General features: G+C 51.1%; 1 protein-coding gene across 1 annotated transcript; it reads left to right on the top strand.

Annotated features, from left to right (window-relative positions):
- The first annotated feature begins 2506 nt into the window (after positions 1-2506).
- On the top strand, positions 2507-20350 carry EXOC3L4 (exocyst complex component 3 like 4). The gene is made up of 11 exons (XM_032187877.1): positions 2507-2858; positions 6450-7095; positions 9324-9441; positions 10681-10806; positions 11878-11978; positions 13539-13634; positions 15485-15599; positions 16859-16981; positions 17615-17767; positions 18362-18483; positions 20185-20350. The coding sequence occupies exons 1-11, from the start codon at positions 2507-2509 to the stop codon at positions 20348-20350; spliced, it is 2118 nt and encodes a 705-aa protein (XP_032043768.1).

The following is a 20350-nucleotide window of genomic DNA, read 5'->3' as shown; positions in this document are numbered from 1 at the left end:
TTGGACTCTGTGTCAGAAGAGGCTTTCCACACCTGGGCATGCACTGTTCAAACAGCTGCCTCCCTTTGTCCCTGTTGTCACCGTGCCAGAGCAGAAGTGTCGCCCCTCGCAGCTTTCCCCAGCGCAGCAGGGGACCGAGCACCTCCTGCTTCAACCAGGCTTTGAAGGGGCTGGGGACAAAAAGCTCAGTGCTGGGCTGTGTGGATGAGGTTTGATGGTCACCTCCACCCCTCGGTGGCAAGCCCTGAGGCTGTTTAATGCAGCAGAAAACCCCAGACACCCTCACGTCCTTGTTGCGCCACGTTGAGCTCCCTCTGACGTGCCCAAACACTGCCGGGAAGGAAGAACCAGTGCCAGCATCCCCATGGAAATAAGTGCCCACGGCAAGGTAGGAGCAGGAGGGTGGATGTGGAAATGTATAACCACGGGTCACAGCACTCCCGGTCTCTCACCCACTCCTGTCAATCATTACTTGGGGCTGGCTGTGACCTCCAGAAATGGGGCAGAACGAGGAGAAACAGGCAGCTGTGCCCACGCACCAGCTTCTGAGCCCTTGTACCCAAACCCCGCAGGGCTTCACCCCACTGAAGGCAGGGCCAGGGGCTGGATTCCTGCTCCCCCCTACCCCGTTCAATCCCTGTTTCACCTTCAGCACAGAGGCTGCCTCTCCATCCCCACCCCTTGGGTAAATATTAACCCTGGAGAATTTTTACCTTCTTTTCTTTTTAATTCCTATCTAATGAAAGTGAAAGAGTGAAAGCCCGAGGCTCTCCCTGGAAGCAGGCAGGTGAAGCTGACGGAGGTGCTGGGCAGGAAGGGCCGGGACCCCCTACCACCCGCAGGAGCCCTTCTGCAGAGGGCAGAGCCCGATGGAGAGAGGCGCCGTGCCCGCAGCGAGCCCCCCGGCCACGCAGGCGGATGGAGGCAGATGAGCTCGCCCTGACAGCCAGCCCCACGTCCCCTGCGCAGAGCTGCTCGCCAGTCCCGTGGACCACATCCAGGTTATCCCAGCGGAGAGGATCGGTGCCGGGGTGTGTTTCCTTCCCTTCCCCTGCCCGCGGGTTTGCTCCAGGTCCTGCTGCCCTGTCTCCCTGCCCCTTCCACCATGATGCGGGGTGTGAGCCAGGAATTGTTCCCTTCCCGCTGAACCCCCGGGAACGGGGTACACCCCCTCCTTCTCTTCTTCCCTTCCCCTGACCAAATATTTCCTCCAAAAAAAGATCAAGGCAGGGTCCGAGCCCCACTGTGCCAGGAGCTCAGCCCACCCACGGGAAGATGCAGACCTTGCAGCTCATAACCTGGGCAATAATTGCGCACGAGGGAGAGGAAATCTGGCCAGGCTAGGATCAGGGAGGGCTGAGAAGTATTTTCAGAGTCCCAGCAGGTCTGTTCTCTGTAATCGTATTTCAATCTCTGGCTCCTGTGAGCTTGACAGACCTGAGACAGGCCAGGGTGACCTCAAAGAATAGCTGCTTCTAATGATTTAAACTGATTGCCTGAGTCTGCTCTGGGAGAAAGTGGCTCTTACCATCCTCAGACCTGCAGTGCACAACGTCCCCGTGGCCTGGCCGTGCTGGCAGTGACCTGGTGGCAGATGGGGATGGAAAGGAGGGCACAGCCTCTCCCACCGTCCCTTTCCAGGCAGCCCTCAGCGGGCAGAGAGGAGCTGGTCTCTGTGCTGCAGGGTGGGAGCCAAGCAAGTGCAGGGGTGCCACTGCTGCCCGGGAGCACTGGCAGGGGTATTGCTGCTGAGATCTGGATGCCCTGGGCTCCTGGAGGCACAGCACCCCACATCACCCCCCTCAGCTCAAGCAGGAGCTCGGTTGAGACACCCAGCCTCAGCACCACATGAGGCAGATGAGTGATGTGAACCTTTAGGGCATCGTAAAGCCTGCCGTGCTGTAACCATGACGATCTGGGGAGGCCAGCTTGCGGTGGTTGGGATGGAAGGGGCAGGAGCAGAGAGGGGAGATCTGCTCAACCCTCTTTCCCTGGGCACCCCCAGCAGCAGCCACCTGGGGCTGCAGCAGGGCAGGGGCAGTGGCACAGCCCACACTCACTCCATCCACGTCAGAAAGTGGGAATTACCCTCAGGTAATTCCTGTAAAGACTACAGGGCTGGAAATCCACCTGGAGAAAGGGAAGTGAAAACATGCCTTGTTACCAGCTGAAATGGTGTGCCCGGCAGATTTCATCCTTGGCATTCAGTGATTGCTTTGTGCTGGAGGAATAGCTGCCACGTGCCTCATCTAAGGAGTTAGCTGGAGCCTTGCAGGGCTACGAGCAGGCCAGCATGTGCACCATGTAGGTAGAAAGGCTGTTTTGGTGGTGACAGGCTAGAACCGCTTTCTCTGTCCTTGGATTAGGTACGGACCAGATTTTCCAGTCCAGGACCAGCTTTGGAAACACTGCAAGGCCACAAGGATCCTCTCATCTCACCCTGTGGTTTTGTTTATTTCAGGGACTACTGTCGACCTTTTTGGAAAACCTGCTGTTGAAAGACAAGATGAGTATAAAAATGAAACTGAGTCCAACAACAGTGGCCTCAGAACCAGCCTCTCCAACAAAGAGTGAAGGGAAGGAGATGGAGGTCGCTTCAGAACTGGACAGCCCGACTTTGCATGGCGAGAACATAGGACTCCTTGAAAGAGGTCTTAAAACAATGCTAAGCATCCGGAAATCCAAGCGAAGCCTGAAGAAAGAGAAAGAACAGGAAGGCACTGGTACTTTGAGGAAAAAAAGACTTTCTTTTCTGTCCTCCAAGAGCAATGAAGAGAACAAAACCACGGTCCCTAATGATTTGGAGGAGGTTGTTGATACAATAGAAACGGAGCCCATTGAAGGAAAGCCTCTTTCAGGTAAGAAGCAAAATATATATAACCTTCAAGCAACTAACACTTTGCAAGCCTTGGGCTCTACAGAGATGCTAAAGAAAGAGGTACCCCATTATGGGGTAGGGATAACCATTTCCCCTTGCACAAACTCATCGGGGCAGGTCACCTGCAGCCTGCACTGTGCTGTGATAACCTTACCAACCACCTTTGTAGGATCAGTGCACCGACCCGGTGGTTCACGTGTCAGTGGCCATAGCACACACCACACATATCAGTCACCAATCTGCCGAGCACGGTTTGGGAACTGCTTGTCTGACAGCATCTACAAGCACAGTGTGGGCTCTTCCTACACTGTTGCCTGTGTTGCACTTTTGGATAATTTCTGCTCGGCAGCTCTCAGACTGATGATCCCCAGCCTGCACTCGATTGGTTTCTACAAGGCTTTGATAAATAGTCCCATTAAGTAAAGTCCTAAAATAAAATATTTGGATGAGAGGCACATGTGGCTGGCAATGAGAAATGCAGTGAGTCAGCCACATTCGCAGACCCCAGTTTTTTCACTCTTGCTGAATGCAGAGCAATTCAGAAACAAGTGTTATTGTTGGTTAGTCCATTTGGGGCTGGGAGGAAAGGCTCCTTCCTCCGTGGTGGGGAAAAAGGTGGTTTGGATATGGTCTGGGCTGGCACCTCCACCTTGGTTCTCAATCTTACAGCCTTGCAAGGGGACTTCCACAGAGGTTTTTGCTCCCTTATGCTGACTTTCCATCTATTCTCACAACTGTGGTGCTGCAAGTATGTGCTTGGTTTGTTTTCCCCAGGCTGGTTTCTCTTACACATTTTGTCAGCATTATATAGAGAGGTCTTGGTCAAATTTTAATTCCCCAAGTGTGGATAGACTGCAATGACTTTTATCTTTTGCACTGTTCTCTTCCACATTTCCAAGGCAGAAATACAACAGCACTTCCAGGAGATGGACTGAGGTGGGTCAACGTAGTTTGACCTTTCCTCAGCTTAAATTTCTAGAAATAAATTCTTGTCCTGCTGCATCAGATGCCATGGGTATCAGCAAGAAGGACTGAAGCTGTCTCACTGCTATAGCGTGCTCTGCAGTGCTATGGAGTTATTTACTGCTATGCTCTGATACACTGTGAGGCTGGTGAGCTGGATCTGAGCCCATGCCATAAGCTGCGCCAGTCTGTTCCCAAAGGGTCACAGAGGAGGTGTTACAGGAAATGTTACCCAGCTAAAACCCTTTTCAAGTCCTGCAATCCACAAGTTGAGGAATTGCACAAATAAGACCCGTCCTGTGCCCAATAACTCATGATTAGCCTGGACTGGAGCAGCTCTGTCAGAAGCGCATCCCATCCTGAGATAAATATGGCAAGTGATGGAGACTCCACCATGTGCACCATTAAGCTGCATAATGGTTAATTGCCTTTCAATTGTCTTCCTCCAATTACCAGCTGGCTGATCTTGTATTGCTAAATTAAAGATCCATTTAGCACCCAACATCACCTCCCTGAATAATTATCCTAGATGGTGATTAAATGGTGTTTTCTCACTTTGATAAACAGAACAAAATGTATTCCTCTAGTCTCTCTCTGCAAGAACTTGTGCAAACACAGGTTTTATATTAATTTATATAGAAGAGACTAAGTTAATTGGCACAATCTTCCTTCCTTCTGAGTCCAGAAGCTGCTGCAGCTCCATACAGGCACTCAAAGCTCCATGTACTGTAGGCAGCAGTTGGGTTATTCGGCATGTTCTGTCTTCATGCAGATAGCTCCACACTGTGCAGGTTATTTGGTGCATTTGGTGTAAAATCTGTGTGTAGAAAAGCCCTGGAGCATAAATCATGGATTAAGAGCCAGTCCTTCATCTCTTCTGTGAGTGCTCTTCAGTTTCTCCATCTCACTTTATATGAGTGCACAGCAAAAGCAGTGGCCACACATGCCTAAATAACAGCCTTTCCCTCCTCCTCTCTAAAATTTGCCTTGTGTCCAATATCTCAGTGGGATCTCCTGTGCAGAGCACCTGTTACGATGTTGGAGGTGGTGTGGGCTTCCCAAGGCCTCTCAGCAGTGCTCTTGGGTCTCCCCAGCCCACGGCCAGCACCCCTTGCATTGCTGGCAGATAGGTCGTGGCTCTTGCTCCGTCAAGGTTTTGAAAAATAAATGGAAAACCCAAAAGCCCTCAGGCACTTTGGGGGAAACAGTATTTGATGTTTTTCCTCCAGCCTCAGCCAACACCAGCCAGCACTGGTGGCAGCTTCCAAAAGCCAAAGAGATGTGGAAAAGCCAGGTGAGACCTGAGCTGCAGGAGGACATACCCACATGTTGGGGTGCCCCTCTCAATGCACACAGCCTCCCCAGGCAGCCAGGGACAGCAGTGCTCACCTCCAGGGAAACAAATGCTGCTGGTGGGAGGCGGAGGAGGCCTATCCCTGGCCAGGTTCCCCCTGCACCTCTCCAGGAGGGCGATCTCCACATACCAGGTGTACTCTGCTGTTTCTCATCTCCTCCTGCTGGCTCCCCTGGAGCTGCATTGCTGCCACTCCTCGGGCTTCCTAGGGCACAGAATGCTTTTCTGTTCCCACCTCTCCCTCTTCCTTCTTTCCAGGCCCTCCCACAGCCCCTTTATGCCATGCTCACTGCTACTCCAGGCAAGGATGTGCCTGGGCAGCATCCCAGTGACCCTTCTCCCTCTCTGCTCAGAGGGTTATTGCAGGTTTCAAAAACCACAGAGCTGAGATTGTGGCTTCTGGCCCTCTGATCCCGCTTTTTTTTGAGTGGCTGAAGACCACAGGTATTGATAGAATATCTAAATGTCCGGAAAGGGTAAGGGGCATCTCTCAGAAGCTGTCTGCTGTGTAATGCACAGTCTGGAAAAGGCAGTGAGCCACAGATGGGCCGGTCTCTGGCTTGTTACCTCAGTCCCTGTGTCTCAGGGAGTCCTCGCAATGCAAATCACGAGCGACAAGCTCTGCAGGATGTGTTAGCATTTCGCTCAGCTCTCAGAAATGCAGGAGACAGTTTAGCCATGATGTCAGTCGGGGATGTCTCTCAGGAAAACCTAAATATTGTGGGAGACACAAAATCAGGACAGGAGGGGAGCCCGGGGTTAGCCCAAGGTTAGATCTTAACTGGGATATTCCCAAAATATCAGGAGCTTCCCCCACGACAGGGCCTTGATATGCTGGGAAACAAGGGTGCCTCTGCTAGCAGCATTGCTGGGAGGTCATATCAAGAACTGTCCCCGCTGCCAGTCCCACTTTGGCTCCAAATCAGCAGAGGGGCAGAGCCCGAGGCGGTCTTACACAACCCGAGATCACAGTGCCCCCTGTGCAGCCTCGTTAGCCACTGCTTGGGGTTCTCCTGCAGGGCTATGATCCATTTTTTTGGCATTTCCCGTGTCTGAAAACAGTGTTTTAGAGATATGGCCCTGACTGTGCAGTCTCTGTGAAGTGATTCTTTCCTCTCAAGGAGGGAGCAGCCCCACATGCACCGCTGGGATCTGGTTACCCAGGGCAGTCCTATGGGATATCCCGTCCTGCTAGTCACCTGCCCATCACCTAACACCTGCCTTTCCTGACCCCTTTCCCCCTTCTTTCTGCAGTAATGGAGATAAACGAACTCATTCAGAAGCAGAAACTTCTGGAAGCATTTGCAAGCATCAAGTACATGGAAGACGAGACGATAGCTGAGCGGGATGCGGACAAATACAAGGACAACCCCCAGGAGTTTGTGAGGAAAACCAAGGACGTGGATTTGCTTTACAACTCCATCAAGGACATGATCCAGTCCATCGTGGTGGGAACACTGGAGCATCCCACCGTCGAGGAGGCCACGTTGTCCTCGCTGGTGACTCTAATTGCCCGTGAGGAGGCCGCGCACCCCAACGCGGGCAGTGCTCCGGGGTCGGACTTGCTCGGCTCCCCCAGAAGGTGGAGGGAGGAGTGGAGGGAAGCTATCAACGAGAGCGCCAGAAAGAGAGTCCTGAGGGTACCCCTGGCCTCGAAGGAAGAAGAGAGTTCCTGGCTTGACATCCACTTGTGTTTCCTCCAGAAACACCTGAGTGAAGACTTGCTGAAGATCAAGCTGTCGGTAAAAAAGTGCTACCCAGAGGAGTACCAGGTGTGTGACATCTACGTGGAGGCTTTCCACAAGGCCATCGCCTCGCACTTGCAGGATCTCTCCCAGCGGGTGCTGGAGTTCAATGAGCTTTACTCCTTGCTGGACTGGGTGGCCAACACCTACCGCAGGTAAGCTGCTGCTGTCACCTCCCCGGAGAGCAGCAGGGCAGCGGAGCTGCTTCAAACCCACGTAGCTGCTTTCAGTTCCCCGAGCAAGCAGAGAGATAATCGCTTATACAGTAGAAGCAGATAACTGATCTACCAAAGACGGGGACAAAGGTTTGTGGATAAAATGCTCGCTGCTTTTCGCAGAGCTCAGTTTCCCTGCTCCCCCCTCCCTCTCCAGTTCGCTGCTCTCACTGAGCAGGAAGCTCCCCCTTGCAGCTCTGAAAAACCTCCTCCCTTTCTGGTAATGTTTTGCCACGTCCAGCAGCTGCTCAGTGACTTTTCCAGGCACAGGGAGGGACCTGTGGGGGAGCTCTGCCTTCTTCCTGTTTAATTAAAAGCGTGATGCATTTGGAAGCAATCCACTTCACCCCTGTGCTCAGGGGTCATGTTCATCTTGAGGAGGTGCCAAGATATCAGTGTGGGGAATTAGATACATTCAAACAAAGGCCGTGGCTCAGATGTGTCTGCTATTTGAATGGGAGGTCCATGATTTTGGGACCTCTTAAAGGTCTCTGTACTTCAGTGGTGACTAAACTATTCCAGGAGCTGCGTAGACATCAAACACCATCCTTATGGCACCCTGGATTTGTGGGATAAAGGCAGGAATACTTTACAAGAGCAGTAAAAGCTGTGCTGTTGGGCACTGCCTCCTTTTAAAGCCGGAGGAGATATCTAGGACAGGTACCCACAAAAGGTCATGGCATTGCATGCCCTCAGTTGCTCACTGGCACAGATCTCAGCCCATCACCCCAGCCTCAAAGAGTCACTGAGTAAAACCCAACAGGAACACACAGCGTGGTGGGGAGGAGGAGAGAGAGGCACCATCCACAGGAGACAAGTCTGTTAATAACTTCCTAAGTGCAGCCATGTCGGAGCAAAGTCGTGTTATTTGCTCCTAAAACCCCATTTATGATGTGTGACCCCTTCAGCAGCAGGGCACTGGCTGAGCAGCACTATGGCAGGATCACTATGGGAACAACCCCTGCAGGAGTGGGGGGAAGAAAAGAGCATCAGCAGCCAGGTTCTGCACCCCAGAAAAGTGCCCTCATCCTATTTTTCCGTCTTGCTGTGAAAAGACTTGTTGAGAGCTTGCAGCAGTTTTGGGTACTGCTTGCAATCACCTTGCTGTGTTGGATGGCTTCCATTTCAGTTTCTCATGCTAAAAGAACACCATCCTCTTTCGGGGCCCATCCCAAAACAGGATAAATTGCCTGGCCCAAGCCCATTATTGTTACAATTCAAACAAATGGAAAAAAAAAAAAAGGCTATGGGAACCCTTTTTGGTGGTCAGGCAAGTGAGCAGGCAGTGTATAGGGCACTGCCTTTGCAGCTCTCTTTTTTTTGCTAACCAGCTGACTTCTTGCAATTTATGCCCCACATTAATTGAATTCCTTCTTTCTCCCCACATTCATCACAGCGATAGACGCAAAGCCTCTGTGGCCCACTGGCAGGTTGCAGGGGCAGCACTTTTGGCTATAGGGGCTCGTAGCAGGCTCCTTGCCATGCAGGCAGGAAGGCAGGCACTGCCTCCTGCTCATCAGCTGGCCCTGCTGACGCCAAACAAGATGAAAGCAAGCGGCCGAGCCACGTGCCAGCTGGGCACACTTTGCACTCAGAAACCAGAGCTCAATGTCCACCCACCACCACCTTACAGGGAGGACACGTGATGCTGAGATTGCCCACGTCCCGGGCATGTGAGGGCTTTCCAGAGGCTGCCCTTTGCCACCAGCCCTGCTCTGCCATCTCCCCTTGGTTTGGGTCACACAGGGGGAAAAACGATGGGCTGGTGTCTGCTGTGATGGGACCCCGGGGACATCAGCCACAGCACACAGCACACTGCTGCAGGAATCACCCCGAAAGGCACTGCACAAGCTCATAGTCAAATGAATCAGCTTCATGTTGTTTATTTTAAAAAAAGTAAATTCTCATAGCACTGTTCGTGTCCAAACAACTCAGAAGTCTCATGATTTCTAAGGTGGGCTGGAACCTTAGATCATTTTGATTTTGAATAATTAGGATTTTGAACGGTGAGGAAAGATTTTCTTGTTAAAGCTTGAAAACAAGCATCACAATTTAAGCTCTAAGTATATTTCTCACGGCTTAATAATTACGCAGCTCATGCCCCATGAATATTCCATCGGTTTACTCACGCTCTGAGGCAGCGTCATTTGTTCATTTAATCTTTCCAGTGAACTCTTTCTTGGTCACCCTGATCTCAAACCAGAAGTTAAGACAGAAAACCTGTCCCTGCTGCTCACACCGGCGGACTGGGACAGGCTGAAAAATGACTACATCACCTCTGTGAAGGTAAGGTTTGAGACCTTGTCCTCACGGGCCTCTCAGGAGGACCGTGTATGTTGTATCCTGGCAGCACCACACAGAGAAACCTTTAATCAAAAGCAGAAAAAGTCCTTGAGACCAATGCTAGGACCAAAGCAGGCCACCTAAATGTTAGGGCAGAGCCTGGATGATGGCAGGCACGCAGGTCCAATGTGACGGTACCAGACCCACAATGCAAGTTCATGGTTGTGCTTCATCAGATAAAAATCATTGCAAAGCCAGAGATAAATGAATGCTAGCTGCTGCTTTTACAGCCTGTGAGCTCCCCCAGCACTGCTGAACCACAAGGGGTGCTACAGGCAACTCTGGGCACCTTGCCACCAGGAGATGTCCAGCACCTTCTCAGAAGCTTCTTGGTGGGCTCAGACATTTTCTTGCAAACCATTCCTGAAATGGTTTTCATTCCAGAAATTTCTCCAGGTGAGCTCAAGGTACCCAGATAAATTAGATCAATATTGTTCCACGGTGCTGGCGAGGACTGTTTCATTTCAGCAGCAACAGCACCGAGTTATCAGCCAGGGCTGACCACTTAAAAAAGCACCGTGTAGCCAGAAAGGACCGGGCTGATCGTTTGTCCTGACCTTGTGCACAGCACATGCTGGAGGAGGACTTTGCAACGAGCAGTAAAACAGCTGACTGAGCTGCAGCTATGGCAGGCAGTCTGTGTTTGGCCAAGAAAATACCGCTGCCCTAAGTAAATGATCTGGAGGATCACATACCTTTCCTGCGGAGGGATAGCACGCATTTCCCTGCCAGGGGAGCTGTTGCCCCTCAGTTTGGAAGTACCCCGTGCCCGGGGTTTTTCTTCCCTGTTTTTCCAGAGCAGATTGACAGGATCTGGAGCAAGACCTTTGACTCCACTTATCTTTTTGCCCTGCACATGTGCATCTCACGTGTTCCAGTTAAGCACAACGTCATTATGCCAGCTCTGCACTTACAGCTTTGGATGAGAAAAGGTGCCGGGGGCCCTCGTTTGCCTCCTGCAAAAGCAGGCATGGGGGGAAAGAGGGAGGGAGAAGCCCTGGATGAGCACAGGCTCGGGACAGCCTTGCACCATGTCGGTCCCCTCCGTCACCACTGCCCTGGTGGGGGACGGGGTCCTGTGAGCCCTCGGCTCTGCCCATCCCCACATCCCCACTGGCTGCTTCACCCATGCTTGGCTTTATCTCCTGAGCTGCATGCTTTCTTCCTACGTTTAACACTTAGGGGAAAATCAAGAGCTATTTCGGAAACATCCTGACACTGGAGGTGACGGAGAAGTGGGAGAAGGAGGTTCACCCAGAGGTGGAGGACAACCTGTACCACTCCTCGCTCTCCTTCGACATACAAACGGTACTTGGCGAGCTCGGGCAGGGCTCTGGGTGTGCTGAGGCTCCCGGGGAACAGAGCCAGTGCCCCCCAGCACTGCCTCCTGCTGTAACGTGTGCGAGTCACGCGCCCGCAGAATGCATTGCAGCCCAAAACGCCGCTTATTACAGCTCCTAGCTCTACGGCTTGCCTCCTAGCTGCAAATTAAACCCGCTGTCAATTGTGTCAGCAGCATAATAGGCAGCTGATTTGAAAGTTCTTAAACCTCTTTGATTGGGAAGAAGAAAAGAGGGGGCAAAGGAAGGCGGAAAGAAAAGGGTTGGTAGAAAAGCCCCTGCACTGAAAGGGCGACTTTGTCCCGGGGCCGCGGCAGCCGTGCAGGGGCTGTAGGCAGTGACAGCCACTCCAATTTAAACAGCACGAAAAAACAAAAGCTCCTGCTAGCGTTAGGGACCACGGGGTAATAAATCCAGGAGGGGCTGGGATTCATTCTCCTTGCTTTTCAAAGGGTTGAGTCATTTCAATTAAATAATACCTTAAAATAAAGACAGAGAGTGAAAGAGAAAGAACGAAAGCCAGCAAGAAAATGAAAGACTTTTGCCTGTTGCCGTGACTCATTTCCACAGCAGACTGATGCACGCTGTTAGGTCACCAGGAAGGCAGCTCGGAGCTGGGTCAGAGGGAGAAAAATGCTCAGAAAGCACCCGAGCAGGGCCACAGCCCAGCTCCAGAGAGGCAGGAGAGCTGTTTCAAGGGGGATTAGGAAGAGCTGGAGCAGCGAGCGGGCACAGCCTGGCTCCCCTGGGTGCTGTGCTGGGGTTTGGTCCCTGCTGCAACCCCCCCAAAAGGATCCAGGCGGCACTGGGGAGCTGCAGCCCGCACACAAAAAAGTTTGTGCCTCTCGGCCCATTATGGATTATTATTTTTGAAACTACCAAGGGATAATGAAAACCGCCTGGCACCAAGTCGGCTGCTTTCCCCTCTCTTAGGCTGGCTGTTAACATTTTTATTAATCAAAGCTGCACGAGATCCTTGCAAGGGATGTCCCTTCCGTGCCTGTGCCATTCATTGGAACTTCTTCTTGCCCTTTTCTAGATCATTGGGGAGCACATGAAGATTTCTGGAGCCATCAGCAAAAGCCTGAAAGCAAAAACACTGGAGCTGTGCCTGGCAGAATTGCACGAATTCATACCAAGGTCATCACCTCTCTGGGCAGTGCATTCCTTTCAAATGAGTACCAGATTGGTAAAAAATAATAATAATAATAATAATAAAGGTCCATGCACTGGGCCAAATGCTGGCACAGAGCAGGCATGGGCCCGTTCCTAGGAGAAATAGAGATCACAATAAGCCCAGTAATGGGCAAGCTGCAAAACAACTGGGAGGGGAGTCATAAACAGACCAAGATGGGACTCTTGTGAGTCCCAAAATCTGAGGCCAGAGCTTCAACCTGGAAAGGGAGCATGGTCCCACCTACCCAGGACCCTTGCCACATTGGACATGAGTGTAATCCCCAAGTTATGGCCCTGGGGATGCTCCCAGGGAAGGTTTTGTCTGGCAGATGAAGCCACACCATCCCCTTGGCACAGCTATGGGGTAGAGACTGGGTGTTTTGGGGAGGGCTGCAGCCGCTCACCGGAGCGGAGAAGAAAGGACGTTCAGCATGAATCAACTCCAAGCGAGCCTAAAAATAATTCTGCATTAACCTTTGGAGTTTCACACCTCCGGCAGGCGCTGAGTGGGTAGTTTGCTAATAGACGCTTTGCTGGAGCGCGTGTGGGGGAGACCGAGCGCTGCCTGCTTCAATCATGAACCTGGGGCATGGCAAGTTTTCAAAATATGCTAAAGGCAAGGCTTCCCCTTTTAAACCCTCATTGCCCAGCCATCTCAACTTGTCTCTGGTACCTTGACTGATCAGGGCAGTTCAAAACAGCTGTTTGGCTTTGAAGTCTGCCTGCTTTTTTAGAAGAAACGCAGTGCTTACTGACGTTCCTTTCCTTTTCTTTATTTTTTTTTTCTTTTTAACAAAATTGATGTAAAGTGCAAGCTGGGGCAGCAAAGGCTCCCAGATGAAAGGGTCACTAAAACCAAAGCTTTTCCTTAAACAAATGCAAGCAGCAAGTGCTAAGGTTGCTCCGAGCAGGTTGCATTGGACTGCCAAAGAAACAGAGCCGTGGTGAACCCACACTAATCCTGCCCCAGCCCCCTGCACATTGTGGGCACCTGGCTGTGGACCGGCTGCCAAAGCCCTAACAGCTGTGGGATGCAGAAAGCAGATCCCCAGCACAGCGTGCTGAGATTAAAGGGGGACAATGCAGGCGTGCTGCCTCGTTCATGTTCAGCTCCTGTTGGAAAGGATGCTCAGGAGGGCACAATTTACACAGCCCCAAAGGACAGAGAAAGGATGGGGCAGATTGACCTGCATATCCCAGCTGCAGAGATCCCCTCAGAGTGAGGAAAAGTCAGGAATTTCACCCAGGAGCTCTCATGTGCAGAGATCCTTGGAATCACTCCAAATCTGCACTGCTTACACATTCAGGCAAGCGTACCCCAAACCAGTAATTATCTGCTATGTATTCCCCTCTCCTGCACTCGCATGTTAAGACAACCGAACAAAAAATGTCCGCATACGCAGAGGAGAGAGATGGGGCCAGCAAGGAGCGTGTGCTGACAGCCCGTGCACACCCAGCACACGCACTCCTCGCCTGGCTCAGCCCCGTTCCCCGAGGATAACATCCCTTGTGTGTCTCCTGCAGGTTCGGGGAGGAGTTCATGGAGTGGAATGCAGCCCACGACAGCCCCGTGTTCGTGCCCTACTTCGCTGCCTACACCAACAGCTTCCACCACCTGGTGTAAGTCCTCCGTCCCCCCATCATGTAGCCAGGGCATCATAGGGCGATGAAGGACCAAGCGATGCCCCCAGGGGATGGGGTCAGCAGAAAAGGGTGTCCTTGGGGTACCGCAGGGATGAGCTGGAGCTACAGCAGGGGTGCAGGCGGATCAGGAGGACGTGCCCACACTTTGGTTAAGAGCAGGGCAGAGCCCCTGTGTCAGCCTCGGAGTGCCGCAGCTTTATGGCCTGGCTGTCCGGCCCCATCAGCACAGGGTGCAGCGCCTCTCGCCCTTGCTTCACCTCACGGGGGGGATGTTCCCTAAGAGATGCAGGCACAGCTCCTTCGGGCGTGGAGGCAGAGCAGGGATTCCCGATGCTTGCCTGTTCGGCTCAGTTTCAGCATTTTATCCTCAGAGGAGGATGTCGGGGGGACAGATTGGGTTTGATTTTTTTTATATTCTTGAGTTTAGCAGCTTAGCCCCAGCAAGGCACCCTGAGGCTGGAGGAGCCCCCCGGCTGCCCGCAGTACGGCCGGCCGGCTCCAGGCGGCGCCCAGCCTCCAGCCCTGCCTCCCCCGGCCCCTGGGATGGGATGGGATGGGATGGGATGGGATGGGATGGGATGGGATGGGAGATGTGGTGTCCGGGGCCGGCAGGTGACGGGCTGGCTTCATGCCTGCATCAGGGGCAGTGCGGGTGAGGAGACACCAGGTTGTAGGGAGGATATAAAATTCAGGGGCTCAGCACCAGCACAGCTTCAGTGACAGAGCTGAGCACCACCCTGGGGAGAGGGGTTTGCTGTTAAGTTTTTTTGTAGTCAGCTTTTCAGCTGGGAGAGGGCCAGGCCATTTCTCTGCAGGGTGGGAACAGATTTGAGTGTCTGAACATCCCTCATCTGCGCGGTGCTTCCCGGTGAAATGCTCTCTCATCATCAGCTTTTCCTTTTCCTCAGGAAAGGTGATACAGGGTAGGGGTTTCCCGATAAAGCTCTTCTATATCTGTTTCTCAAAACCCAAAGCTTCATGAAAAAGCATTAGTGGAAGTGGCAGCGGGAAGGACCCCTGGAAACACAAGCTCCAGCCTGGGCCGTGTGTGCCCCAGCACAGCAGGAACCGGGGCACAAATGCTCAGCCTCTGGGTCCTCAGAGAAGGGGGCTCCCATCCCCTCAGTTTGGCTGGTTTTCCATGCAAACTCCTGCATGGAAGGACCCAATGCAGAGGATCGTGAGCAGTTTGTCAGGGCCGCCTCAGTTCCCATGGACCGTGTTACAGCAGGGCAACGATGTAAAGTGATGAGAAAGGCAGGGCCTCACCGTGAACCTAGAGCCAACGCATATCACTGCAGATCTCATTTACCTCTCAGAACTTGTGCCTTCTTCCTCATTAGACACCGTGAAACCTCCCAGAACGACACGCTTTCCCTCAAAACCTCCACAGGTTTCACCCCCCGTAATTCCCCGTCCCAGCCCCTGCAGTCACGGCATGGGCTGAGTCAGCCTGGCCCCGCACGGGGAGCTCGGCCGCTCTGCCACCAGGACCCTTGGTGCTTGCTCAGGTAGCTGGAGATCATTTATCAGAAGTGTTGCTCAAGTGAAAGGGAAAAGGCCTGAGTGATGGCTCAGCATGTTTGAACAACTTTCATCTGATGAGGAAATAGGTGATTTTCAAGTACAGTTCCCCATTTGTGATTAATTTTCAGATTGTGCAAAAAGATACATTATTCTGACCCATTAAGTGTTTCCAAGAGGAAGTGCAGGAGTTACGAAAGTTACAAAAAAATGCCGAAGATGCTGATCTGATTAAAAGGCTTAAGGCAATGTAATGGGTTATACTTTAACACTGAAGCCCTGGTGTTTCTCATTCTCTTTAGGTCAGGCTTGGAAACAGTGTTTAAAGTCAACACTGAGGAACTGCAAAAGATCTTGGCTTCTCTGACAAAGAACTTCAGAAACATGTTTCTAAATAAATTGAGAACAAAAACACAGGTAAGAGGATCTCAGCCCCACTATTCCCCCTACATAAGGAGTATGTGCGGAAGCTGAGGGCCTTTGCCCTTTCCTTGTCTGTCCAACTGGACCTCATTGTGCAGCAAACGATGCTAGGGTCTCTCCAAAATGTGTCATGCCTGACTTGTACAAATCCTGCTTTATCCAGAGTAACCCTTCCAGTACCCTGGGAGCTTTTCATTATGACCATATATATTTGTTCAGTACAAGAGCAACCAAAAGAAAAGGGTGTTCAGTGGCTTTCAGCTTTTGGGGCAAAGCAGAGTGGGAACTTCACCCATAGTAGAGCACCGGGGAAGTCAGCTGGGCAACACCAATGGGGCATCTTTCCTTCTATCAAGACATCTGGATTTGTCAGGACTTCAGATTTGTTATCATGCTCTGTTATCAACCTCTGCCTATAAGCTCTATCACGGCCTCTTCAGACAGGCCAGGCTATTTTCTGGCTGGGGTGATTTTTCCAGTCAGTTTCCATGGTGAAGAAAAAGATAATTCTTTCACCGTCAAGATGATGGAGCTCTGGTTTCTGCTGCTCTGGGCTAACTTGTGTTAAAAGGCCTAAAATGCAAGGTGCTGCGATGCAGTTTGTGCCTGTCGGGTGCTGTAGATGGGGCTTTCTGCTCTCAGCTAGCCAGGGGTCTGCTGGCTCTAGCTGGAATAACAAGAGAGATTGGGGAAATTAAGCCTTTAGTGCCACCACTTCCCACTCATCTTAATTCACTTTCTGAAACACCAAGCATAACTTTCAGAAACCAAGGCAGTCACACATCAAGAGCCATCCTCTGACTGCAGATAAGCCTGTCTGGCCAAGGGGACTTTCCAGTGACTGCAGGGTTTATGTCGGAGCCCTAGGGACAGGCAAGAAAGGGGACAAGCCAAGACATTGAGTAAGAGAGCTGCTGTGAGAACGGAGAGTGCCAGGGCACTTCTGAGCAGCCTTTCAGCAGGCTGGGAGCACAGCAGGAGGGCACGAGTTGGGAAATAATTGGGAAGGAGAGTGCCAGCAGGAGGTCTGAAGACAGAGATCCTGAGAGCTAAGTGGAGAAAAGTACAAAGGGGATATGCCAGGGAAGGGGTATTTTGAACTTGGCCCACTGGGGACTTTCCGGATGCCACCAGAAGCCCCTAGCAGCCGTGGCTCACTGTGGAGGCACGTTAACTCTGGGGCAAGGGCATCATCGTGCATCAGCTAATCTGAATATTCCTGGTAACGTCAGCAAGCTGATGTTTTCTTTCAGCCACTCCTCAAGAAAATCCTGACCAAGGACTGGATTTTGGCAACGGAAAAGCCGGACTCACTGGCTGCAGCGGTCTCGCAGTTCTCCAAGCACCTGCAGCACACAAGGCAGCCCCTGGGGCAGGTACTGGCTCATCCCACACCGGGCACAGTGATGCTGGGGGGGTCCTGATTTCTCTTGCAGGCTGTGGTCCAACCTGCAGCCTTCTTCCCAGCAGCAGGGGCTGCTTAGAGCTGTGGGAACTGCTGATACGGGGCATTTTGGCGATCAACGTTCATGTGAGAATGTGCAATATCTTTCCTTTCTATGGTTTAAATATGGGAACTGATTTTTTTAAAGAGGAACAAAAAACATTGGTGAATATTAGCACTGAGCACTGTAACTCCATGGCTTATATGTCTTCAAATGTTCCTTTCACATCTATGTGGTTGTGAAATGGATGTAACAACAGCTCTACATTTAAAATCTACAAGCATCATCCAAAACTACTTTTAAAACCATCCAAAATATCTCTCATTGCTACAGAGGAGCCAAATTACCAACACGTAATCATACTCTTTTGTAGTGAAGAGTATTTTCATGGCATTCCCATGGGCACTGCCTTAGCTTTCAGCCAAGGGCAGGGCTGTGAGCATCTTCTGTATCCCCTCAGCTGCTGCTGAAAGACCCGAAGGTTCCCCTGCCCTCTCTCATTGCCATGACCTTGCACAGAAACCACGGAAAAAAAAACCATGAGGTTTGGTTTTCTTTAAACAGGAGCTTCTACGTCATGTTCATAAGTACGTGGTGAGGGAATACATTGTGCAGGTGATCAAGCCCAGGAGGAAGATGAACAGGGAGACACGGCAGCAAGTTAGCGAAAGGATGAGCCAGGAAGCCAAAATCCTTAATAAAGTGTTCATTGACCAGGTACGTCAGCTCTCTCCTGGCATCCTCTGCCTGCCCCTTTCTCAGAGGCACCATGTCCCTGCTTGCCCCCAGGCAACCAAGACACCAAGACATCAAGCTCTCATGGAGGGCAAGCCCCACGAAATGTAAAAGAGCTTAAACCAGAGCAAACAAGGTGGTCGCTGCAGGTCAGCACTGTGGACTTCCATCCTGGAGGTGACTCTGAGCTTAGCTCACAGATCTCAAAGCTTTGCACAGGCTGGTCCTTGTGCTGTGGGACCAGACTCATTCTGTGGCACCTTGTTCGTGTTCCCTTGGCCATGGGGTGCCACTTGGGTAGCTCGTTGGGGTGACACCAGTGAGAGTCCATTGCAGCACAGCCTGCATACAGGAGAGTGATGGGGAGAAGTTTGTGGCTCTTTGCAAGGTTTGTGGCTAGGCAACATCAGGCTGGGATTTTTGGGGAAGCCAAAGTTGAATTTATTGGGTTTTGCAGAAAGTCAAGTGTCTGGGGCTGTTAAATCCCACTGGGGTGGTTTCCTGGCCAAGGTAGGTCCCTCTCAGTGGTGACAAAGGCGTTCTCACCCATGTCCCCTTGCATCTCCTTACTTACAGGGCTCTGACTCCGACTGGCTCCTTCCTGCCTTACATCACATTGCCAATATCACTGGGGAGAAGAAAAAAGACAGGATCAAGGAGCACGTCAAGGAACTGAGCCAGGATTACCCAGACATCAGGTAGGAGAAATGGTAGCAGCCAGAGCTGCATGCAGCAGCCAAGAGCCGGGCTCCATCCCAAATAGTGGCTGCTCACCCCGTACCTCGGCCAAGCTCCTCAGCATCTCTCTCCTGCTGTAGAACTAATTAGAAACCAAGCTGCCAGCAAAAGGGAGAGTCACATGTTATTTTTCTTTCTGGTGGCTGTATCCCTTCTCTTTTTTCCCCTGTCTGATAGATCTTATAATACACACAAGTTCCCTCAGCACCTTTTCATTTTACCATCCCAAATGAATTTTGCTGCACTCTAAAATCTCCAGGTTGCTTTTGGCAGCATTTGTGCAGCTCGCCAATTTGCTGCAAATGGTTTGTCTCCTGTTCCCAGACCTCCAAGTGATCTAGACATTGACACAGTTCATCTGCAGGTCCTGAAAAGGGCTCAACGCAACCACTAACTTTTGGAATAAACTGCAAATTCTTTCTTTTGTACTTTCCATTTGCTGTTCCAAAGCAGCATCTGCAAAATGTAATACTTCTGGAAAAGATAACAAACTCACTAGCACTGTGCATGGATGGGCAGCGGCATATCAGAAGTTACCTCCTCTTCCACAGCTCTTTTAGCAGCCATTGAGAAGGATTATTATAGCTAGAAAGAAAATCCATTTCAACAGAGTCATTTCAGAAAAAGAGCCAAAGTGCTTGTACTGGGTTACGCCATTCCTGATGGATAATGTTTACGCAATCATTTTAAACCATAAATTTAACAGATTGCTCAAAACACTGAAGTGGACCCTCAAATATTCAGAAAAAAAAAAAAAAAAAAAAAAAAAAAAAAGACATTACATTTATTTCACTCTCCCCAAAACTGAGGGTCAACATTTTTCACAGATAGATTCAACCTGAATGGATCAGGTATGCCTTGAGCTTATCTGAGTGGGGATATTCAGGGAGAGGACTTGAAATAGAAACCAAGTAATTTCCTTGGTGAGCACACCTGTTCTACAGATGCCTTAATGCTGGTGGCCCGAGTATGCTGATGGAGGAGGCAGTGCCTGTTCTGGGAAGGATGGGAAGGTAAATGAGGGCTGGTCAGAATTAGCTATTTGAAAATAACTTTCCTGGTGGAAAAGCCATTTACAGGCTTGTGATTTGTGGTACTTTTTCATCATTAGCTTTAGAGCCATGACAGGTTTTAAGGCTCGTCCTCTTGGTTGATTTATTTCCTGGCTTTCCGTTATTGAGCAATTATATTTGTAACAATTAAATTTGGAAAACTGGGCAGAACCAGCCTGACCTTCCTGTTTGTGCCTTTGTTAATTCTTCCCCTGAGCTCTTGAAAAGGTTTCTGATTCCGTGTGTACTGAGCTTACTGGAACAGGGTATGTTTCCAGACTCACTTTCCTAGCTGTAATCTAATTAATGCTTGTCAGCTTCCTAAATATTAACACTTCTATTGCTTAACTCAAAATAATGATTAAATAAAAGGTCTGCAGCCTCCTGGGAATGCTTACAAAAGACGTCACGTGTGGGAGGAGACAGAGGAGGAAATTCCCCTGAGCACCAGAGGATGCAGACCTCATCCTGAGGGTCCTGGTGGCACCTTACTTGGTCCCCCAGCAGGGCGAGGGGACACCTCCCTGGCGCTTTGCCATGGCACGGTGGTCACTGGACTCTGAGGTGGCTTTGTCCTCAGGGCTGAGAGTCTTTGCTTGGTTTCTGCAGGAAGGAGCACATCTTGGCCATCCTCATGCTGCGGGGCCTGGGGTACACCAGGAGAGCGGCGATTTTTCGGCAGAGCTTTCACCGCGCGCCTGAGTGCCCTGACAGCAGGGGTGAAAACACACTCTTCGATGAAATCGACGTGTCGGCAGTCATCAGCTGCTTCTGA

Source organism: Aythya fuligula, chromosome 5 (genome assembly GCF_009819795.1).
Source record: "Aythya fuligula isolate bAytFul2 chromosome 5, bAytFul2.pri, whole genome shotgun sequence".
Taxonomy (NCBI): domain Eukaryota; kingdom Metazoa; phylum Chordata; class Aves; order Anseriformes; family Anatidae; genus Aythya; species Aythya fuligula.
Note: the sequence above shows the minus strand (reverse complement) of the source record. Positions and strands in the feature narration are given on the sequence as shown.